Source organism: Rhinolophus sinicus, chromosome 1 (genome assembly GCF_057876585.1).
Source record: "Rhinolophus sinicus isolate RSI-liver-muscle chromosome 1, RSI-T2T, whole genome shotgun sequence".
In the NCBI taxonomy this organism is placed as follows: domain Eukaryota; kingdom Metazoa; phylum Chordata; class Mammalia; order Chiroptera; family Rhinolophidae; genus Rhinolophus; species Rhinolophus sinicus.
Genome location: NC_142501.1, coordinates 132,455,802 through 132,478,437, shown reverse-complemented (window position 1 = coordinate 132,478,437; position 22,636 = coordinate 132,455,802). Strand labels below are relative to the sequence as shown.

Below are 22,636 nucleotides of genomic sequence, written 5' to 3'. Positions count from 1 at the left end.
CAAATCCTTTAATTTTAGTAAAACTGTCAGAGTTGCCTCAAATGACATTAATTGCTAAATCTTGTACTTGTGATAAATAGCACTGTACATATTCCACACATGCTCTAAAGTTTGATTTATACAAGGTACTTATTTAGCATGCTTTCAGCTGCGTTTAATAGAAAATCCAACTTAGACCAGCTCAAACATTTAGGAAACACATTGTCCTACATAACTGAGTTCTAGAGTTGGGCAGTTTCAGGGCATTATTGATTCTGTGGCCTACTGGTATTACCAAAGACCCAACATCTTTCTGCTTCTTTAGCTACACTGTCCACAATTAGCTTATCGAGAAGGTAACTGTAGGGCGCAGGCATTTTACTTTCTTGTTCATATCCAACAGGAGGAAGTGCGCCATCTTCCCAAGCGTGGAATATGTCCGTTTCGGCTGATGAGGCCACTCTGGGTCTAATAACATTGGACTAATATCAACCAAGTAGGCACCTATAGGTTGGTGTAAAGATAATAATGAAATTACCCCTTGGAGCTAGATTGCATTTCTGAACCATATCAGAGTTCCATTAGGAAGAAGAAAGGGGGAAATGGATTTTGGATAAGCAACCAGCAGAGATCAATAGTAGCATTGCTTCTCAATGGGGAAAAAAAAAAGACTAATGACCATGTGCCATGTGACTTAGAGTCAACTTTTGACAATAAAATGTTTGTGGTGACTAGAAATATTTATGGCATAAGCTACAGAATTTTGAGTTTCAATTGAAACCTACAGCCACTTTCTCCATTATCATTAACATATAAGTGCCCAATTTTTTCCAAACTTCTTGGTGACCCAGTGCTAACGTGATACCTTGCAGAACTGAGTAGCTTAATTTGTAACATGGATTAGAATTTTAATTGAGCTACATTTGCATGTGTTAAAAACATGGTAATTAGGTATGTCTTAATTGCAGAATGACTGCTACATTAAAAAGAAATAAGCAGCTTCATGTTACACCTTTTAAAAAAGAAACTTGAGAGAATCTTTATAGGTAATCACATGGGAAAGTAGCTGATAGTTCAGTGCATAGAGTAGGTTAAAATAGGCATAAATGTTAGGCAAAAATAGAAATTTTTATTTGTTTGGAAGAAGATAATCATCGTTCTTTGTGTAGGCTATCTGCAAAAGGAAAGCAAATAATCTGTAAAGATGAGCAAAATTAAAGAGAAAATGTAAAATTTACATATCATTTAAAATAGTAAATTATCTAAATGTAGGTTTATGATTAGTTCTTACATTGTAATTTACTGTATGAACACAATAGATCAAGCCATTTACTGCTAATATATTACCAGTACTTTTTGTACATGAAAAATTATTTATATGATTTTCTTATTTTATTAGTTTAAGGGAATACAAATGTGTACCTTATTATAAAGCTAGTATTAACTGTACTGTTTTGTTTTAAAACTTGAAAATAACCTGACTAGTATATCAGTGACGTTGGGGTGGGGTATACACACACACACACACACACACACACAAAGCATGTGTAACCAATTTATTTAGGTTTTTAAAAACCACAGTTATCTTGCATAGGGATATGGTAAATTAAGATATTCTTATTTTTTCCTATCAAATAATTTTAGAGTTTGAAGCATATATAATGTGATACTTTAAAAGAACATCTTATGTTTGTACATATGAAGCCACATATTGCTAAATATTTTTAATTAGTTGGCATTCAAAGGGATTGGTTAAATCAGTACACCCCCAGAAGAATTTCTGTGGTAATGTATTATCTAAATTAGAACGTTCAAAATAAGTGTAAAGAATCTCAAATATGCATGTATATCATCTTAAATAGTCCACTTGCTTGGGGCCGGAATCTGAGCTAAGATTTTTTATTTTATAAAATGAGATTACAAAACGCAAAGTTAATAAATGATTTAATACTGATTTTCTCTGTTTCACCCAATGTAGAAAATAATTTGTATTACATACTCCAGAAAATTATTGTGACTATGAAAAGAATTGGCAACAAATGTGACTTCAGCATATAGCTAGTTGTGAAGGCTCTGCCTTTATCCTGTTACCGAGCCAAGAGCAGACATATGCCCCTTGCACTTCTGCCAAAACTGTTAGGCAGAAAACTAGCAGAATTGCTACTGATACTTCCATTCATGATTTATGATAATGGTTGCTGTGGAAGACTAAGTCATTTACATTTATTGGGCTCGCTTTTTGTTTATAGTTTTCAGACATTTGGAGAGGGTTGTAAAATCCATTAGATGATACATATAGTACTAACAATAATAACATAAAAATATACTAGACACTGATAGGTAAACCAAGTACAGGTGACCTTGAACATCACAGGTTTGAACTGCACAAGTCCACTTATACGAGGATATGTTTCAGTAAATAAACACAGTCCTATAAGTGTATTTTCTCTCATGATTTTCTTAATGACATTTTCTTTAGCTTATTTTATTGTAATAATACAGTATATAATACATATAGTATACAAAATGTGTGTTAATTGGCAGTTTATGTTCATTGGTAAGGCTTTCAGTTAACAGTAGGCTATTAGTAGTTCAGTTTTGGGGAAGTTAAGTTATATGCGGATTTTCAAGTGTGTGGGGATCGGTGCCTTTAACCTCCACGTTGTTCAAGGATTAACTAACTGTACAATGGGCCTTCCTAGTGTTACTGTAGTTGGTGTGTGGCTAGTTTTGTCAGGCTTGATTAGAGGAGAGGAGGCATTGTTCTGAAGCTAGAGGAATGGCGATACCCAGAGATTGAACAAACGCTTGTTTGGTCGGTATGCAGTCGTGAGTCAGCAGTCCTTCATTTAAACAATCATTGATGAGCAGCTGCTGTCTACCTGGCATTCCTCAATTTATAAGCTTAGAGAATGGGAGACAAACATGTAATCATGTCACATGAGAAGTACAATAATAAAAGTTTGTACAAAGATTTATGGGAATATAGATAAAAGGAGTTTTGCATGTTGGGAATTTTAGAAAATCTAGTAGCATCCATCTATTTACCGTAAGTATACCAACAGACCTAGGTTGGTAGGTCCTGAGAACTTTTGAGAACTGTTTTATAATGATTTGGTCGACTATCTCAAAGTTGAGGCCACACCTATTTCCCAAAGGGTTGAAGCAGTGGTTGGCAATCAGATAGAGGACAGTCGTGTCAAGGGTGTTGACAAGATGCTGCAACCCTGCTACAGCTACATTTACATTCTCTTGGGGGTTGAGGGGGGCTCTCATTTGAAAGGCTTCATATAATTAGCAAGCTCCCGGGACAATAGGCCAGGATATTCTTTCTCTGGTCTGTGTAAACCACAAAAAAAGGGCAGGCGTAGCATTTATTTGCCAGGCTACAAATTTTCACTAGCCATGCCTATCTGAAACTTGTAACTGGCTACTTCTAACAAGCCTGTACAATTCCTATTTACAGATTAATTGACAGAGAGGAAAAGAAGCAAAATTTTAAAAATCTACCACGTCCCCTAGAGGAGGAAGGTAGCTGACAATTAGATAACCAAGTACAGAGGGAGGTTAGCCTTTCTCAAGTCGTGTCTCTGGTTCCTAGCCTGTCCTAGACTCACTTCACATTGGACCTAGCTTTTAGAGTGATGTCATTCTTCTGAGCCACAAGTCACAGCGCGAAATGACCGCGCAGGATTGACAGCAGGGTTCTGAAATCCATTACTGACTGCTGGACTTATCTTCTGGGCAGACTGTGTAGTGACTGGATGGTAGATTACTGAAATCCCTGCTGTGTGAAGTGTGGAATCGAACATTCACAGAGTTGACCAAAGAAACGCATGCAGGTCTTGCTAAGTACAACTGTACAAGGATATAATAGTAAAAAGAACCCCAGACTGGGAGTGTGCTGGCCCCAAACCTTTTGTTTCCTCAGCAGGTAATGGAAAAAGTTGGTCTAAATGACCTCCACAGTACCTTCAGGATTTAGATGTGGTAATATTTTTACTCTTTGGCCAGACCTAGGGTATGATCTGCTGAGATGGGAAAAGTGTTGGCTCATGTTTTCAACCAGATGTTTCAACAAAAGAATTCTACACCTTTTTTTGAGTATTATGGTAAATACCTGGCGTTGTTTTAAAAAATCTGTATTACTTGGATGTAGTCATGTCAACATTTGATAGTCTCTTCTCAGATGTGGGAGGGTTTAGTATCAGAACACTAAGATACTGAGATTGTTTTGACTCGTCTTATTATACTTTTGATATTGTGTATTGCTAACTTAGGTTCCCCTTACTGATAGAGAAGCAAGACTGAATTTAACTGAAAGATGTATTAACTTGATTTAGAAGTCAGTTTTTTTTGAAAGATTGGAAAGAAGTCTAACTGTTCTATTTGGTTCTGTATTTGAAGAAAACCTAAAAAGTACTGATTCATACTTTATTTGTTGATGCAGGAAAAAGAAAAAAAATGACCTCAGAATTAAATGGGTAACTCGAAGACTCAGTAAATCTTACTATATTTGGAAGTAAAACCTTAGACAATTAATCTCATAAAAGATTTATGAGAATGGCTGTTAATATGTACATCTATTTCTTCCTAGTTAATATAGAAATTCTTAAAGTTTTTTTGGTAGGTGGAAACCCGCTTTAATTACTTGTCATTCTTTCAAATGCAAACAGTTTGGGGTATTGAATTGCCATTGGACCATATACCTATGAAATGTGGTTCAAAGGATGGAATACTGTTATTACTAAGTAGAGCTTTTATCTGCAAAGTTCAGCAGAGTGTAAGGTTATTGAATCACACATTTTCATAGCTCTATCCACCTCTATTCACCTGCATTGTGTAGACTGCCATGCAAAATTGTTTAGGATTAGAACATATAGTACCATTTACTTACAATGTTGGCCAAATGGCAATATAAAAAGAAGCTGCAGAGGCTACGAAGGTCCAGTCTTATGTGTGCCGAAATCACAAACAGACATATTTCGGAGCCTGAGGAAGCAAGCCATTGTGCCTACTAGTGAATGGCGTAGTCGAACCCATTAATGAGGGGCCAGGGTGGATCCACTTCATCCTTACTCAAGAGCAGAGGAGGCACTTGGGGAGGGGCTACTTGTTTTCTTTTCCTTTAGCAAATAAAGTAAATAGGGCCCTTATTGGTCTGTGCTATGTGATGAGGGCCAGCTAGTCCCTGCAGCAATACATGCTCTGTCTCACGGAGGGTATGACCCTGAGTGAGCACCTGGCTGGGAAGCGGCTGCTCTCTGACTATTGTAATCACCCACATCACATAGTATGTTCTCATTCTGCTCAAAAGCAAACAGCATTGCAACCCATGTTATGGCAGAGACATAAAGTAGAAAATGTAGGAAAATGAAATCCTCACATATGTTTTAGCTTCTTTCCTTTTGTACTTTTGGTTCACTGTATTCCTTATCTTTTTTTATTTTTCCCCCCTTTTAGTGGAAGAAGACACAGAAGAAAGTTCAAGATCGGGGAGAGAGTCTGTGTCCACAGCCAGTGACCAGCCTTCACATTCTCTGGAGAGACAAATGAATGGAAACCAAGAGAAAGGCGATAAGACTGATAGGAGAAAGGATAAAACTGGAAAAGAGAAGAAGAAAGATAGAGATAAGGAAAAGGATAAAATGAAAGCCAAGAAGGGAATGCTGAAGGGTTTGGGAGACATGTTCAGGTAAGTCTTTGCCACCCCAAACCAGATCATCCCACAACATATGTGTGAGATTAATAAATACTGAAAGCACAGATTTGAAAACATTATTTGAGGTCAGCCAAAATCCTTTCTAATTTCTAGCCTCAGTTATTGCATTTTTACTCTTTAGGATTTCACTTTCATTATTTCAGACCATTTTAGCCTTAAAGATGATACCTTGCCAACCACGGAAATGCTGTGCTTGAGGAAGGAGGGGCAAGTCTGTATCTTAGGCCTGAGAGTAACAGCCCCATTGAGACAAAGGGCTATTAAAGCAGTGTTTGTTCTTTTATGAATGTGAACAATGGTTCATTATTTAAATTTAACATAGAGCTCAAGTTGGTGGTAGCATTTAAAGGTTCATTAAAAACAAGACTAATAAAAAAATGTTGCAAATAGGGCTTCAATTAAGCTGTGTTGATTAATTTAATACTTATTACTTCGGTCTGTAAAGATTTCATTAAATGTAGTCTCTGGCTGTTTCCTGACAGCAGTTTTTGTGTCCCTAAATTATACTCTAAGATTACTTAGCATATCATTTTTTACAAATCATTGCTACACAATAAAAGTGACAAGTTGCTCAGAAGTTGCACTGAAACTCCCACATAAATGTTCTTAGATAGGTGATTTATAATATTCAGGTATTTAATGGGAAATATAAAGATTACTCGATTGTTCCATAAATTAAACCCCTAAACATATCAAGATGATGGTTTAAATTTGAAAACATACAGCATAGCCACTTGACTCTTCAAAAAGTAGTTATCCTGCATTATGAATACCTTCTTTTTAACTTTTATAATTGTAAAATGTGAATGAGCTTTTATTTTCGTAGAATTTCTTGATTGATGGTGCTGAGGTTGACCTCAATAACTCAGGGAGTTACAGATAAGCCAGACCGGTGAAGTTGAGGACTCAGGGCCCAGCTTTCAGGCTACATAGCACAACAGATGTGTTCTGTAGATGTCTGATTAAGTCAAGTGCATGGAAGAAGTAAACTATAGATTGGAGAAAACACAAAGTCTGGCCTATTAGCAGTGTCAACTTTAATTTAAATACAACTGGATTTCCATTTCCAGTGCTTCAGAACATCGGGATTTCCATAGTTTTACATTAGAGTTTTTCTTGTTTATATGCTGACCTTCTGAATGCCTTTTCAGTCGGATCATCTTTCTTCATTATATTTCATGTCCAAGATCACTTACGGGGTGAAATTGCTCTAATTGCCACTTTATTTCAGTTTCTATGTTAGCCAGGGGGCTTTTCATTCCGTATATGCAAACTGACAGCTCATAAACTGGCACCTATATAACATACAGAAATAAGGTTGTTGCCATCAATTAAAATTTGAGGAATTTGTGCAATTGTCTTCTTTAAATTAGAGAATATGAAAAGGGAGAAAGCCTCCCCTGAGACTTATGCATCCGACTTGGAGCCCAGTCTCATTTCCAGGGTTTCTCCTGAAGTCTTATTGAAAGCTGATGGCTTGTTAGTTTTCATTCATTAGTCAGCATTTATCTGATAGATACAGTGCTCTGTTCTTCTCATGGAATAGAAAATAAGCAAACTTTCAGTTTGTTTATAAATTATTTTAATTGTAAATTATTTTTTCTGTAACGTGGAATTCCAGAATGAGATCTTATGATCAAATTTTCTTTTGGGGGCCAGAGGAGTGGAGAGTGTGGAGCCCATTGGGAAATGTATGTTGTTTCAAAGGGAGTCTGAATTACAGCCCAACCCACCTCCCTTTTTGGTGAAAGCTCTGTAAAGTACTATATGATGATTTTTTTCTAGATCAAATTCTATAGCTTGTACCCATAACCTATAGGGAAAGCCAGCTTTGTGATGAAGTTGACCTATTTATAACTTCAGAGGCCTGCATATTCTTGAAAATCAGCTTCTATACTTAGGTGCAGGGGCTGAAGGTTTTTTCTGAAAACCAACTTCGTATTCTCTCAGTGTTTAAGAATGGCTAGTAAGAAAATCATAGATATCTACCTTTTCTGGGTATATAGCATATAAATGGTTTGTTAGTCAGCTCACATTGGCTTGTGAAAGCCAATTGTTTAATTTTTAGAAAATTTGCCAACCAGTTATGGTTAAAACATAACCATTACTAACAAATAAGTTCTATAAAATATTCAAAATTCATCACTTTCTAATGATTTTATTACACGTTACTATTTATACCAATTGTGTTGGCATGATATTAATACTGTATATACCACTGTGAAGCTCTCCCAGCTCCACCTTCAGTGACATTATGCTGTGAGTTTAAAATCAGCCCTGTTGTGCGTACATACACCACGGAAGTGTGCGAATTCCACAAAACTGAGCTTTTTCTCTGAGGAGAGCAACACACCATTGTCGGGGAGGAAAAAATAAATGTCCTTCGACTTTTCTAAGATCTTTTGGCTGGACAAATAAATCAAATAAACATGAGATATATTAACGGGAAGATAACCCAATTTATTATATATGTACACATGGGGGTTCCTTAAGAATATGAGACCTGCCATCTTTAACAGTGGGACACAGAGAGGACTTGGATCAAAGGGGCCTTGCTAGGTTTCTCCCTGTCTGTCACACTTAGTTCATCTTAATCTATAGTTTTCTATAATAGCTCCTTCTTGGAGCAGGTCCTCTATCTAAATTTTTCAGGCCAGTAGTGGGAAGATCAAAGGTTCTCTTGAGTCTTTTGTTTCTTAAACATAATCAGCTTAAAATAATCAGTATCTTAAAAAAGGCATACTTTTGTGTGGCAAACTCCGTTTCCCTTTACCACCACATGGAGAATGTAAGTATATCTTAAGCAGAGTTGCAGTATCTTGTCTAGTTCTCTTGATCATGGCTGTCTTCTGTCTGATTGCAAACCAGTGCTTCATCACTTTGGGAAATGGCTTTGAAGTTTGTCAAATACGGTGGTACCTTGGTTTCTGAACATAATCCATTCCAGAAGACTGTTTGAGTTCTGAAACGTTCGAAAACCGAGGCACCTTTTCCCCATAGAAAATAATGCAAAATGGATTAATCTGTTCCAGACCATTAACATCAACCCCTAAAACTGCAAATTTAGCATGAATTTTACTATCTAATGATACCATAGATCCATAAAATTTATGGTGTTCATAAACTGAAATGTTCGTCAACTGAGACGTTCGAAAACCGAGGTACCACTATACTGCTTCTGGTATTGAGAATAATTTATTAAGCATAAAATAAGCTTTTCTTTTGTTTTACTAATGGCTCTTAATTATTCCTTCATTATTATGCTCCTTCGTATTTGAGAAGATCTTAAAGCATTGTTAGATTTTTCAAAACAACTTTTGAATCTATCTATTTGAGGTTAATAGACTATCAGGTTGATGTTAAAATATAACATAAGGAATATAGTAAGATTTTAAAATTAGTTGCTAACTTTCTCTGTGTTCTTTTAAATAGGATGTGATTTCCTTAGCAGGGTTTGCTTTTAAATAGCTTGATTAAACTATATACATGCATATACATTTCTTAGAACAGTTTATAAGGAGATTCAAATATGGCTGGCCAACGTTGGCCTGAAGTACAAAGAGGGTTGTGTGTGTGTGTGCACATGTGTGTGTATTTCTGTGTGTGTGTGTGTGTGTGTGTGTGTGTGTGTGTGTGTGATGATTTTGTTTGCTTTTTGGTTCAGATAACAAAGAAAAGGCTAGGGTTAGGGACATGAGCTATTTGGAGTCTAGCTTTCTAAGTATATGAGCCTTTTCTCTTTAGTTGCTTGAGGAAATAATAGTATGTTTTCCTTCAAAGACAGGGTCACAATCCCCCCACCCCCTCAAACCAACAACAACAAAAAAAACCCCGCACACTCTGTTCCTACCCCTATAGGGTTCCTGTGATTTTGGGTTAAGTTTGATGAGGGTCAAATAGATGGACCACATTTTAAAAACCCTAACAGAAGAAACCATGACCCATTCAGTAGGTATTTTAATTCAATGGTATATACAAATGATTTGGTATTCTGTTTCACACATTGAATGGTATTTGCAAAAATGATTTAATTATTGATAATCAGCTCTAGGAATGATTGTCATGAGTCTTATGAATCACTCTTTTGTTTATAAATTATGGAGTACATGAAGTGTAAAGTTGCTTTAACGCAAGTTTTAAATCTATAAGGAATCAAATAACAAATGTAAAGTGTATCACGTTTGTATGAATTTCTCCTTGTTCATACAACATCTTTTGCACATAAGGAGATCCTACTGCCTTAATTAAAATGACTTTGTATTTAAGAAACCTACTGTGCTTACTAAACAGGTAAACACGATGTGTTAATGTAATCATTCTGAGTGCAAAGTGCAGAGCAGAGGGAGGGTCTGAAATTTTGACTCTGTATATGTTTGATTCTCAGATGCTTGGCTAGTCAAATTTCATGCTATAAAATATTTCCCAGAATTCTGCGATTGTATGAAATTGTCACTAAAGAGGGAACTAAGTCTATACTTCGGAAGGGGAGAGATCTATTGTTTAATGTTTTAAATGTGTTCATTTTTAAGTGAAATCAGCAGCATTGTTAAGCAACATGCTTTTGCCCTGGTTTTTGCCCATCTCCAAATTGAAATAATCAACAAGATTATAAAATCCTGTGTTTAGGACAATATTTTCAGATATTAAGCATTTAAAATTGCATATTCCCCTTTCAGCCCTGGAGTAAAGGCAATTTGTTGTTGCTTTGCCTGAAAAATAAGAATTATTGTCATTTGAATGTCCTAGAGTTGTGTGTACTCTAAAACTGAAGATTCTTAGAACTAACCTTATTGTTCATGTCTCAGATCTATTTGTGTTGTTGTCTATATGTGATAGCCGAGAGTTTATTACTATGGAAAGCCAAAGCAAAAGTAATGTTGCAATATTACCATTAAAGTTGAATCCTCCAATTACATTTAAAATGATGACTTGGGTCCCTGCAGCATTGTTTTATTCAGTTCTGTAAAAGGAAATAGATAATTTAGTTTGAAACCTTGTTTGGTTGAAATCAGATACACTACACTCTTTCCCTTTTTAGAATGGAATAGTTTTCAGAACATGAGGCACACGATCAGATTTTAAAACTTAATGTTGTAGCTGGATTACACCTTTTAGGCTCTTGAGAGAATAACAAACACGATTGATTATTGCTTCTTCCCTTACCTGTACATACTAACTGTGTGTCTGTACCGTGTTTCTCGTTTAGCCTTGCCAAACTGAAGCCTGAGAAGAGATGAACAACAAACCAGATTCAAAAATGGCTTGAGAAGCACATATTGCACAGTCGTTTTTTTAAAAAAAAAAAAACCACAACAACAATAAATCTGCTTTTAATGAATTCTTAGTGGCTGTTGACGAATTTTGTTTACGACATCAGCAGTTTTGATGGTTTAGTAATTTCCATATTAATCAATTTGAAACTTTCTGATTTTGATTTCAATCTTGGGGGTTTAAATTACTGCTTGAAAAGGCAGAAAAGTGATTTTTCCTATCATTTTTTATTAGCCCCTTTTCATAGTGGAAAACCATAGTCCTAGCTGCTGGCGTATTCAGAAATCATCAGCACACACCAATCGGATGTTAGAATCAGTGCTTTCGAAGTTATATAATGTACCATTTTGGTTTTGTGTGGCCAGGCACACAAGTAGGCGGAGAATTAACAGTTCAAGAGCAGTGAGGTATGTCTGTTGGGATAGTCACCCGTCAGGTGGTGAACAAGTGGGCCAGTACGAAAGTGACTCTTGGGCAAAGTTTAGTGCCTTCCTGGGTTACAGAGTTTCTACAAAAAAGGGGTTAGGAAAATAAATATCTGTGCTCAGAGATGGCTGAACCAGCAGGTTCTTCCAATGGGAAAAAGTAGAGATACTTTGGCCAGTAATCCTTGAGGTTTGCTGAGACCACAGGGAATGAGGGCATACACTCTTTTATAAAAGTGTTTCTGGCAAGAGTCTGTCTGCCAAGTGTTCTAATCACAGATCCAAATGCTGGTCCAGGTGGATCGCAGACTGTCCTTAATTTAGAATGAAGCTTTCTGCCTGTAAGAATTAGTCTTCGGTCTTTATGCCTCTTCGGATTTCAGACAAAGACTATTTAGCTAGCTCTGTTTTCTGAACATGTTAGGGTTGCATCCCACTTAAAAATAAGTGTGATGAAAAAGCAAAGCATTTAATAAAGTGTATTGTGGAATTGGGTCGCGTGCCATGAGGAGCACTTTGCTCTGCTCTGCCAAGGTAGCAGCTTGCCATTTCACCCTCGCTTCTGACCGCCGCCAAGCAAACGCCCTCGCTTATAGAAAGGAGGCACACAAAACAGCGTTTATTTGTTCGTGTCAGAAGTATCAAGACTTGTAGTTTTTATGACTCAGGCCTAATTGCCATGTGGATTAATGTGACCAGGTTCACGTTGGTAAAATTAAATGGCATCCGGTGCAATCTGCTGGTGACTTGGGGAATGCAGTTAAAATAAATATGTAAAAAATTGTCCCCATCTAAATGAAACACAAGAACAGCACTTTGACATAGAAAAGAAAGAATTTGAAAAGAGCAATTTTGCATAATTTTGTTTTCTTGTTTGTCATCTGGACTGAGAACAGCTCTGTTCTATCAGGACACATATTGGGAGGTTTCCTTGGAGTAATTTTCAGATTTGTAAATCCCAAGAACTTAATGTATGCGTCTTTTAATTTGAATGGAAACAGAGGTTCCCGTTTTTAATACAGGAAAATAAATGTCAGGTTGACCTGTTAGCAAAGAAAATTCCTAGGGTAGCTGCCATCATATTCTTCAAGTGTTCTTCTTTTCCTTGTTAGCAGTTTTAAGTAGAGAGCTTCTGACATCTACAGCACGGAAGCTGACTGCAAAGGAAGCCAGAGGAGGCACAAAGCATGACAGCTAGGCCTTCCGAAGACCTTTCTGACGGTTTTTAACGTTTCTTTTCCATAGACCTTCAGCATGAATATAGAATGCAAGTGTCAAGGATGACACCTACTTTATAGCCCCTGTAAAGCAAACCTTTTCGTAAAAGAAATTTTTGACAGTTCTGAGATGCTAAGTCAATTTCAATTCCAGACTGGGTAGAAAATGGAATCTTTTTTTTCTACAATTGATGTGAAAATTGAAGGCTAGTGACTATTCACTTTCTAATAACACAGGGTAAATAAATACTATCACACCATTGAAAAATGTACGGGAAGACAGGCTCGGCTAATGACATTTATCACAACATATATTGGAAATATTATATCTGATGCTTTTTTATTGGTTACCATTACAAACTCTATATCTTTTACATTAAAAATAATGGATCAGTACCTGTTATTTCTAAATGCATTTTTATCAAGCCACAAATTATTGTGTAAGGGTAATTGTTTGATCCTTCCAAATAGTCTTTTAAAGGATTCACTGGGGAAGTGACCTCTTTCATAATTGAATGTAGGATGGTTTTCTTCTGACCTATGTTTAATAATAGCCAATTGAGAAACAGAAGACTAAAATTGGATTAAATTTCATATCATAGTGAAATAACTATGTCTCGTGTTAACCTTTCTACATAACATTTTGTTTGGGGATGGATGAACCAGCCATGCTTTATACTAAGGCCTGCTCATTCTTCCCACAGTTCTTTCTTCTCTCTCCCCCATCATCAGTGATTGCCTTTCTCTTCAGAATCATTCATTTTGTTTTACATTAGGCTATTTCCTCCATCTTAGAGAAAGGTCTTTCTTCCCCTACCTGCCCATCCCATTGCTGCCTCATTTTCTCTCCCAGTCTTCAGACCAAACCCTCAGATACATTTGTACTTGCATACATCTGTTTCCTGTTCTCTGTTAAACTCCCTTCAATGAAACCTTCCTCACTTTGCTCCACAAAACCTGCTGTCATCCGGGTCACCCGTGGCCCCTTCATGAGTGAGTGTTCCCCGTGCCTTCTCACCCTGTCCCTGGGACGGCAAGTGTACTTGGGTACACCGATTCTTGCTCTGCTTTGAGACCACCTTCCCAGCTCTCCTCCTTCTTCTCAGCTCACTCCATTTCTGCCTCCTTTGCCAATTCTGTGTCTTGCTCTACAGATAATGCACTATCCCAATGCTCGGTCCTTACTTAGTCCCCTTCTCCTTTTCTCTTTTCAGTAACACAGAATATTTATATTCTTAGGAAATAGAGCCTCAGGGCTCTAAATACAGCCTACATGCTGATGACTCCCAGATTCACATCTGCTGCTTGGATGTCCACCTTGAATTCTAGATTTGTAGGTCTTGCCATATTCTTGCCATGTTTATTCAAATATCGCCCAGGCATCTGAAACGTAACATGATCGAGCTCAGTTGCAGATATTTTGCTCAGAAATTCTCTCATTCCTCCCTTTCTCAGTTAAGGGCAGATCTCTTTTTTAGTTAGGTTCAAAACCATGTAGTAATTCTTGACTCCTATTTTTTTTCCTTACGCCCCACATTTAACTTGTTGATGTTCAAAATCCAAAGCCCATTTGATCTGTTTGCAACACATACCTCTAATCCTAGCACTTTTCAGCACCCCCAATGCTGCTGCCATCGTCCAGTGAGGAAGCCCTCATCTTCTCTCCTCCTGGTTATTGGCAGTAGCGCTCCCACTATCCATGTTTTCACATGGTGTCTTCTTCACACCACAGCTAGAGGTCACGCCATTTCCCTCCTCTCTTCAATTCCCAGTAGCCTGCTGAGTCACTCCTAGTAAAAGCCAAAATCCTTAGAGTCACCTGGTGTACCCTGCAGCACTTGCTCCCAACCCCCAACCTCTCTGACCTCATTCCTTCTCTTTCCTTTGCTGGCTTCCCTGTAGCTACACTGGCCGCCTCTTTTCTGGCCCTGGCAGCCCCACGAGAGCCTTTGTCCTTGCCCATCCGTCTACCCAGAATACCCACAGGTTCTCTCTTGTACCTTTAACATCTTTACTCAAATGTCAGCCTTCCGGGGTGTAAACCCAGCACTGCAGACTGTACTCCCTCCCTCCCTCCCCCCTTGACACTTCCTGTCCCACTTTCTGACCACTTGCTTTGTATTTACCACCACTGAACACATGCTATCTCCCACTTACTTGGGTTATAGTAATAATAAGTTGAGAGTAGAGGGCTTGTTAACCCTGTTTTCCCCTGCTCTATCCCCAGCAGACTGCCTGGTGTGTAGTCAGTGCCCAGTAATGGAACACATGCCGAGTTGCCCACACCCCTTCAGTGCATCCCCCAATGTCCAGCAGCCAGTTTCTGCCTCTTCCCGAGGCCACTCTGAAGCCTTGGAATGAAGCGCTGCTTCTCTGTGCAGGACCGCTAGACGTGCCCAGGAATGATACCTCCTCAGAGCAGCCCTCAGTCATGACCCAAGCATGCCAGTGTAAGCGTCCTCCAGTCCCCGTGGCCCTCAGACATACAACGCTAAGGCGTAACTCTGCACCCTTAGCCCTGAAATTGTGGTTCTTAGACCAGGAGCACGAGAGCACCTGGAGCCTGTTAGACGTCCAGAGTCCCAGGCCCCACTGACACGGAATCTGTAGTCGAACATCCGGGGAGGCCCTGTCGTACCTCCCACCCACTCCCAGAGTCGGCCTGTGGGGTTGAGCTCCCCTTGCCCACAGCACTAACAGGCTTGAGGACGCTCCTGGGCTGCCTTTCCTCCCCTCTATCACATCTCCACTTCCCCACCAGTATTTCTTACAGTGCCGTTAAATCACTGCCCTGAATCCCTGTCTCAGATCAGCTCCTAGTGAAATCCAGACTAAGATACGTGTTTGTTGAGCAACTGAATAAATAAATAAAATTTCTAGAGTGTGTGTGGGTGGGGGGCAGGAGTGTATATGAGGAATTTCTATGTGGAGTAATTTTGCAAGTTATAACACCTTGTCACACCAGGGCAATGTTGGTGTATGTTCTCATCTATGAAAGATGAGGTCACTTCCAAAGGCAGCCTGTGACTGAGGAGGCAGTTCCTGGAGAGCAGACCTTGTCTGACCTTCCACAGATTTATATCACGTTCTTCGGCTTGTTGAAATTACCATGTTCTCTGTTCTTAATAGCCATAAGTGATTTCATTATTGTCTGTTACAGCAGATTTGCAAAAGATATGATTTCTAAATGAAATTCATTTCGGGCATTCCCCAACCTTTAGGCCAGGAGTTGTATGTATAGTTGAGGGATCATAGATTCAAGCAAGGAATACTTAAGATTGCCCTATTCATGTCTTCCTAAGCCTCAAAATGTCAGGCTCGAGGAGATAGTATAAGATTCTGTCCCCAGAAGAAGTCAGAAACTTGGCTTTCGTTGTCACAAGCTTTGTGAGCAGCTGCTGCCTAGGGAATGAGCTGGTAAAACCCCTCCTCTCTCTGAACGCCACCCCCAGGGCAGTGTACAGACTGCCTCACCTATAGGTGGTGCTCTGGAGCTTTCTCATTCTTCTCACCAGCCCCTTGTGGACACTGCTGAGCGCCTGGGGCCCAGCCTACCCCTGTGGCCTGGAAGCTTCCTGACACCTACCTGTGTCTTGACTGGGGGTGGGACAACCTCACCTCTTCAGTTTCTTTTCTCATATTATCTGTAGTGTTTATAACATAACTTGCATTTCTTTTGTATTGAAAACATTATTTCTCTCTCTTTGGTTCTATAACAATTCCAGTTCATGAAAACAGAAAATAAAGGACTAAATTTGTATTCTCTGTTCATACAAAGAAACAGAGACTTTGAAATGAACTACACTGACACAAATGAACTGCAAAATACCCCTATTTTCTGCCTTAAGGTTTCTCTAGTTCTGCTCTCCCAGCTGACGTATAAGGTTATCCATTATCACTTCTTAGTCCACATTTCTGATTGTGTTGGGTAATATGCTGTCATGATGACTTCTCTAGGAGAAGAACGTTCCTCACATAGCGCATAGTTCACATTTAGCATTCACTGAATGTTAGTACCGCTGGGCAGTCTGCTAAGAAGGTTATTTTTCAATAACCCACTTAATCCTTATAGTAATCCTAAGGTAGGTGCTCTTTTAGCCCCATTTTATGGATGAAGAAACTAAACACACAGGTTCGGGAGGTAAACTCATTACCAAGCTCTCACAGTGGTTGAGCGGTGAAGCCACAAGGAATGAATGCACTTTTGGATTCAGGATACTGGTCCACCTCTAAGGTCATGTTCCTACCCCCTCTGCTGCTAAAACAGCCTTCTTCCAGTGTGTTCTGCTACCCCCAAACTTGTGTGGGAGCCAAGGTTGCTAGTACGTCAATCACGTGAGATGGCATTGCCATTGTGTGCTATGGAAAATATAGATCCCGGGAAATGTGGATGTTAGTATCTTTTGAACTTGACTTTCATTTTTGTTCCTATCCTATTTGATTTCTGTAGCTTTCTGTGTCTATGGTCCTTATTCTTTCCAAAATCACTTTTTTAAGGACTCGGGAATTTTATTGTTAATTTAAAAATTACCAACTGCCACATCTCCTTCCCCAAGACTGACTCTCAAACCTGTCTATTCTGTATCAGGAAAGCTACAGGAAAGTGACCGCCTACTTGTTTTTCCCCCAAGATGGCTGTACAGTCCTATAAATGTCGCCTTGCCTGCTCCTATACCTCATTTTCCCCATCCCTTTCTACACACCTTCTTGTACCTCCGCTCTTGTTTCACTGCTGCTTTTTCTTTTCTTTCACCCTATTAAAATAAGTGTGAGGCCATTCTTCTTTCTCAGAATGTGTTCCAAGTCTACTTCCTCCCCTAATCCACTGGTGTTTTCTGTCTTCCTCTAACTTGAACCCTGTCGGTGTCCCCACATCAGCAAGCCTGCCTGACCCTTGGATGTGCTTCAGAGGCCAGGCTCCGCTTTAGGGCCCTGTCCCCACCGACACTTCAGCCTCCCTCGGAGTCGCCTGCCTCTCGGGCTCATCTGCCCATGCGTCTGTCTGGGATCCTCAGACCTGGCCTTGGGTAATTTCCACTGCTGCTTGTCGGGAAATAATTTCTTATCTAATTGCTGCTTTAATAACTTATTTTCATCATTAGGAAAACATCTCAAATTTATTTTAGACTTCCTATAATTTCAGGTTTCTTTTTTATTTTATCTCCTTTTAGAATGCAGTGCTTTTTAAAACCTTTTTTAATTGAGAAAATGATAGCATCTACTTAATTTATTTCAGTATAGGTTGATTCTGGAAGAGTTATAAGACAGTACACTTGAGACCAACTGTAGATAGGTACTCGAACGGGCTGGAAATCTCCCTTAGGTGTTCTTTCTAGAGCGTAGCAACAGCCAGTTGCCTGATGTTACATGGAACACAGGGGCAATGCACTGGTAATCATTTATGCAGAACACTCTCTGCTGCACACCTGAGTTGTCCTAGACCTGCTGGGGAAAACACAATTGCCCTAAAATAAACTTGGTTTGCTGTGTCGCAACATTCAGGTAAGTATAAATGAGCAGTAAACCTCCTGATGGGCAATCATATTTCAGCACTTAATGATAAGTATCTTATTAAAGATTAACTTTTGCTGCTCCTTTGCCAATTGGCAGGTGAGAGCAGCAGATCTGGAGCCAAAGGAGACTACAGCTTGTGAAGTGTAGCCTGCTGAGTACGTTCCGCAGCTCGGTGCTTCTGGCTGGAAAGGCCAGTAACCTAGTGTTGGGCGGGTGTGGGCATCTGGCCCTGGTTATCTCTCAAGGGAACAGCTTCGTTCCCTTATCCAGTCCCCTTCTAGCCCCGCTGTCCGCTGCAGTGTCACGGGACTCAGAAGCAAGCACAGTAGGTACAGGCATAGACACACCCGGGCAGTGAAGTAAGTTGAGTGTTTTACTCACCTGGCAAAATGTTTCTAACAATGAGCAGGTGGATTTTTTTCAAGTCTCGTTGTAGAATGTCTATGATTTTGTAGTAATTGTACGGTAAAGCCATTAACTCGCACATTCCCCTGATATTTCCTGGAGGCCTACTATATGTATGCTAAGCGTCATGATAGGTGCAAGGATGCTAGTGGTGGGTGGGACGGAGAGAAGACAGGCACTCAGCAAGCAGGTACCATGAAAGGGGCTGTGGGCATGGATGTGCAAACGCAGAGCAAGTGGACCTCACCCAGACTAGGGGTCAGAGTCAGCTTCCCTGCAGAAGCTAATGTGTCCCCTAAGAGCCACAAGAGGTTTTGAATGCTCTCTCTGAAGCGGGTTCTAAGGGAAAGGAGCATTTTGCATTGGGGTATTCAAACTTTTTTTGCCATGGTCTGCAGTAAGAAATACGTTCCACCTTGCAACCCCCTGTACAGACACATACAGCGGTAACTAAAACATAGCACAAAGTAACGTGTGCCTTTCCTCTCTCTGATGCGTTCTGATGGACGTTGCTGAGAGGCAGCAGAGAACAGTGGTTAAGGCTGGACTCTGAAGTTCTACAGTGTGGCTCCAAATCCCAGTTGTACATTCACCAGCCTTGTGTTTGGGGAAAGTTAATGAACATCTCTGTGCTTTTTTTCAATTGTAAAGTATAGATAATACGGCACCTGCTTCTCAGGGTTGTTTTGAATCTAAAATGAGTTCATATATACGCAGCTCTTTAGAACCCCTCCTTGTACAAAGAATGCACTGTGTAAATACTGCTGTATTTGTTACTACTGTTATTCTATAATTCATTTAAAAAAATAGTAGGTGAGTCTCACCAAACCAATTTTACATCTTTAATGGGTTGCAGCACATAATTTGAAAAATACTGTTTCGGAGGTGGCCATCGTCTAGGCTTGTGGTGGGTGGCAGGGAGGAGCCTGCAAGTGCTGAAGAAGCAGACTGGCCTGGTCCTAAGGATAATGGGAAGCCATGCCAGAGAAGGGCTGGATAAAATTTACAGTTTTTTAGAAAATTAAAAGGTTACTGTAACCACAGTATGTAGAGTAAACGAAAGGGCTAAACCAGAGTGAATGCCAGGAACAGGTAGCTGTTGTGAAAATCATGACCAGAAATGGTGGTGGCTGTGGGGACAGATTTTATATAGATATAGATATAGATATATAGATATATAGATCTCTCTCTCTCTCTCTCTCTCTCTCTCTCTCTCTCTCTCTATATATATATATATATATATATATATATATATATATATATAAATATATATATATATAAATATATATAAATTTTTTTTCCCCCAGAAGGAAGCTAGGGGACTTTATTTGGTTAGATGTAAAAAACAAGAGAGAAGGCACAGTAGGAAGTAATTTCCATGGTTTTGGCCTCATCACCTGGGTGGATAGTCACAAACTGACTTGGAAACACTGGAGGAGGGTCATCGTTGGAGGAAACGGGATATGTTGAATCTGATTTTTACTTGTCTGCGATCTGCTCAAATGGAGGTGACTGGTGGTCAGATGAGAGCGCGGGGCTGGCCCGAAAAGGTGATACTTGACCCCATGGCAGTAGTAGTGGAGGGATTGTCTGGGAAGTGTGCACAGGAGAGGAGAAACAGGCTAAAGCCAGAGTTCTGCGGACTCTGCACATATGGGGGGCAGCTCAGAGTGGGGAGTGGGCCGGTGGAAGGAGGTGTTGGTGACTGAGAAGAGGCCTGTGTAGAGAGAGCAGGAAAACCAGAAGAGGGCGGTCATGAAAGCCAAGGCTAGAGTATGTGTTTTATTCATCAGAAGGCCGTGGTCAACAGTGTTCCTGCTGAGAGGACAAAGGTACTCATGGCCTTGGCTGCGGGGAATTATGAATGTCAGTAGATGTTACTGGGCCAATTTTGAATGGTTACCCATTGTTACGTGATGTAGTTTAGTGTTTCTGGATGATGTCGCTACAGACAGAATCTGCTGATGCTAATGTTTGTTCCAAGGTAAGGATATCATATGTTAATTTTGATTTTAAGAAGCAAAGCTCCTTTTCCCCCCAACACTCCCTATACAAACACAGAAACCTGTGCCAGCTTTCCATATTTATTTTTGAGTAATAGAAATGACAATTAAGTGACATACTCATCCCAAGTGTGGATTTTCACAAAGGATTGTAGACATCAGGATATAAGGAATTATTTTTCTAAATTATTACCAAAATATAACTTGGAGGAAAAATAAATTTAATGATAAGCTTTATTGATACGGGATCACTTCTTACCTTCACTGGTGAGAGAATTAATCATTCATCCACTAGCTGTTTCTCTTTTCTCTTGTGCTGGCAGTTGTGGTATTCACCGGAGAGGGTGTGGGTCATGAGGACATCAGCTACTCTCTAACAGTAGTAGTTCCAGTTTTCACTTATGTTTATAAAGCAAGAAGAGTACTTAGATCAGTTAAATAGAGTGTTAAGCAAAGTGCCAGCTTATAATTACCTTTTTTAAAACCTTTTTGTTTGTTTGTTTGTTTGTTTTGGTGACATTTAGTCATTATAACCCATAACCCAGGACTCCTTACTCTATACTTGCATACATGTTCAGACTGTTTTCCTAGGACTGATTTTCCCAAGGTTCGTGAATGTTTTCATTCCTGTGGCTTCAAAAAAAAAAATGAAATAAACTGTGATTTGCAGATATCTTTATTTTTCAAGGTAATACTGGTCATCTTTTAAGTTCTATCCAAGGGGATATAAAGTGTTGGGTGTGTCCAGACTATTAATGCTTTACATAGACTATTGAAATTGGTATACTGATTATACCCAAGATTTTAGTTTGTTGGTGTTTTCCGAAGGGTTCCTAGCTGTGCTCGGCTTGCATGCATTATTTTTTAAAAAATATTTTTATTATTTTTACATGCATTTTTAATATGAATCATTCTATGTATTATGCACTTTATAGTCGTTGATGCATTCAAAAATATTTCAATTAGATTTCTTTCTGCAAATATATTTCCCAGGAAAGTGTAGAATTTTATGTATTTCCTGCTCTGACACAATTTGGATTTCTTTTATATTTTCAATAATAAAATATTATAGACAGACTATTATTTTTAAAAAGTAGAAAATGTAACTAGTTAGCTATTGTTTGGCCATAGTCAGATACCATTACAATCTTTAAATAGGTTATTACTAAGATTTTAGATCTGCCTTTTCAATTTTAATAAACAGAAAAAATTTATGAAAACATTTTTCCTATGGAACTCTGTCTTGGAAAGTTCCCATATTTAAATATAGTTTTATCCATATGGGTCTTATTATCTTTACTGTCAAAATTCTATGCTTTTACTCTTAGAGTAGACCCCTGTCTATTTAGTTTGGCAAAACTCCTTTGAACATTATTTTTCTTGTGAGATGGAAGATATATACTTCACTAAAGCAGAATTTTCATACTATTCCGTTAGTCAATGGAAAAGGATCTAGTCTTTTAGAAGTGTCCTCTACTGTTCTGTATACATGCAGCTGATAGGCAGCCATCTAATTAGAGAGAAACCCCTATTAACAGTCAAAATAAAAGAAAGTGTGTTAAACCCTGTTCACTCACCAACTGGAGAGTACCTGGATAGTACCAGAAACAATGGAAAGAAAGTCATTTCTGAGTCATGGAATATTGCTTTCTTCTAGTCTTCATACTGAAGGTCGTTGTCAGCTAGAATGGCAGTGTTGACCTGAATAGATGGGGCTTCATTTTGGTGGTTATTTTTACTTGTCTCAATTAGTTCTGCTCTTACCGTTTTGGAAGGCTGTTGGCTCCATCTTGCCCTCTGTTGGCCACCATGATTGACTTTGAGGAGAAAGTTGCTGAACTATAGGACTGAACCACTGAAGTATTGGTGTGAAGATGGGATCATTTACAAAGATGTTGCAGATATATTCTCCTTTTCTCTGGGAAGCCAAACTTATAAAAAGGAACACCTCTTCTTGCCTTTTTAGCTCCATGATTTTATCAGTGAGAAATTGTTTTAGTTGTAACACAGACCCAGGTAACTGTGGTTTAAACAAGGCAGCACTTACTTTTCTCTAATTTAAAAGACATCTGGAGATTGGCAGTCCAAGGCTTGTATGGT

General features: G+C 39.0%; 1 protein-coding gene across 17 annotated transcripts in view; it reads left to right on the top strand.

Annotated features, from left to right (window-relative positions):
* The window catches only part of PARD3 (par-3 family cell polarity regulator), a 613,392-nt gene that overhangs the window by 420,113 nt on the left and 170,643 nt on the right, over window positions 1-22,636 (top strand). For 15 of the 17 annotated variants that reach the window (XM_074324700.2, XM_074324705.2, XM_074324703.2 and 12 more), the window contains one exon: window positions 5,443-5,674. In XM_074324700.2, coding sequence (XP_074180801.2) covers window positions 5,443-5,674 — 232 coding nt within the window. Of the gene's footprint in view, window positions 1-5,442; window positions 5,675-10,907; window positions 11,040-22,636 lie in introns of those variants that run through there. The other 2 variants (XM_074324708.2, XM_074324707.2) reach the window with 1 other exon arrangement.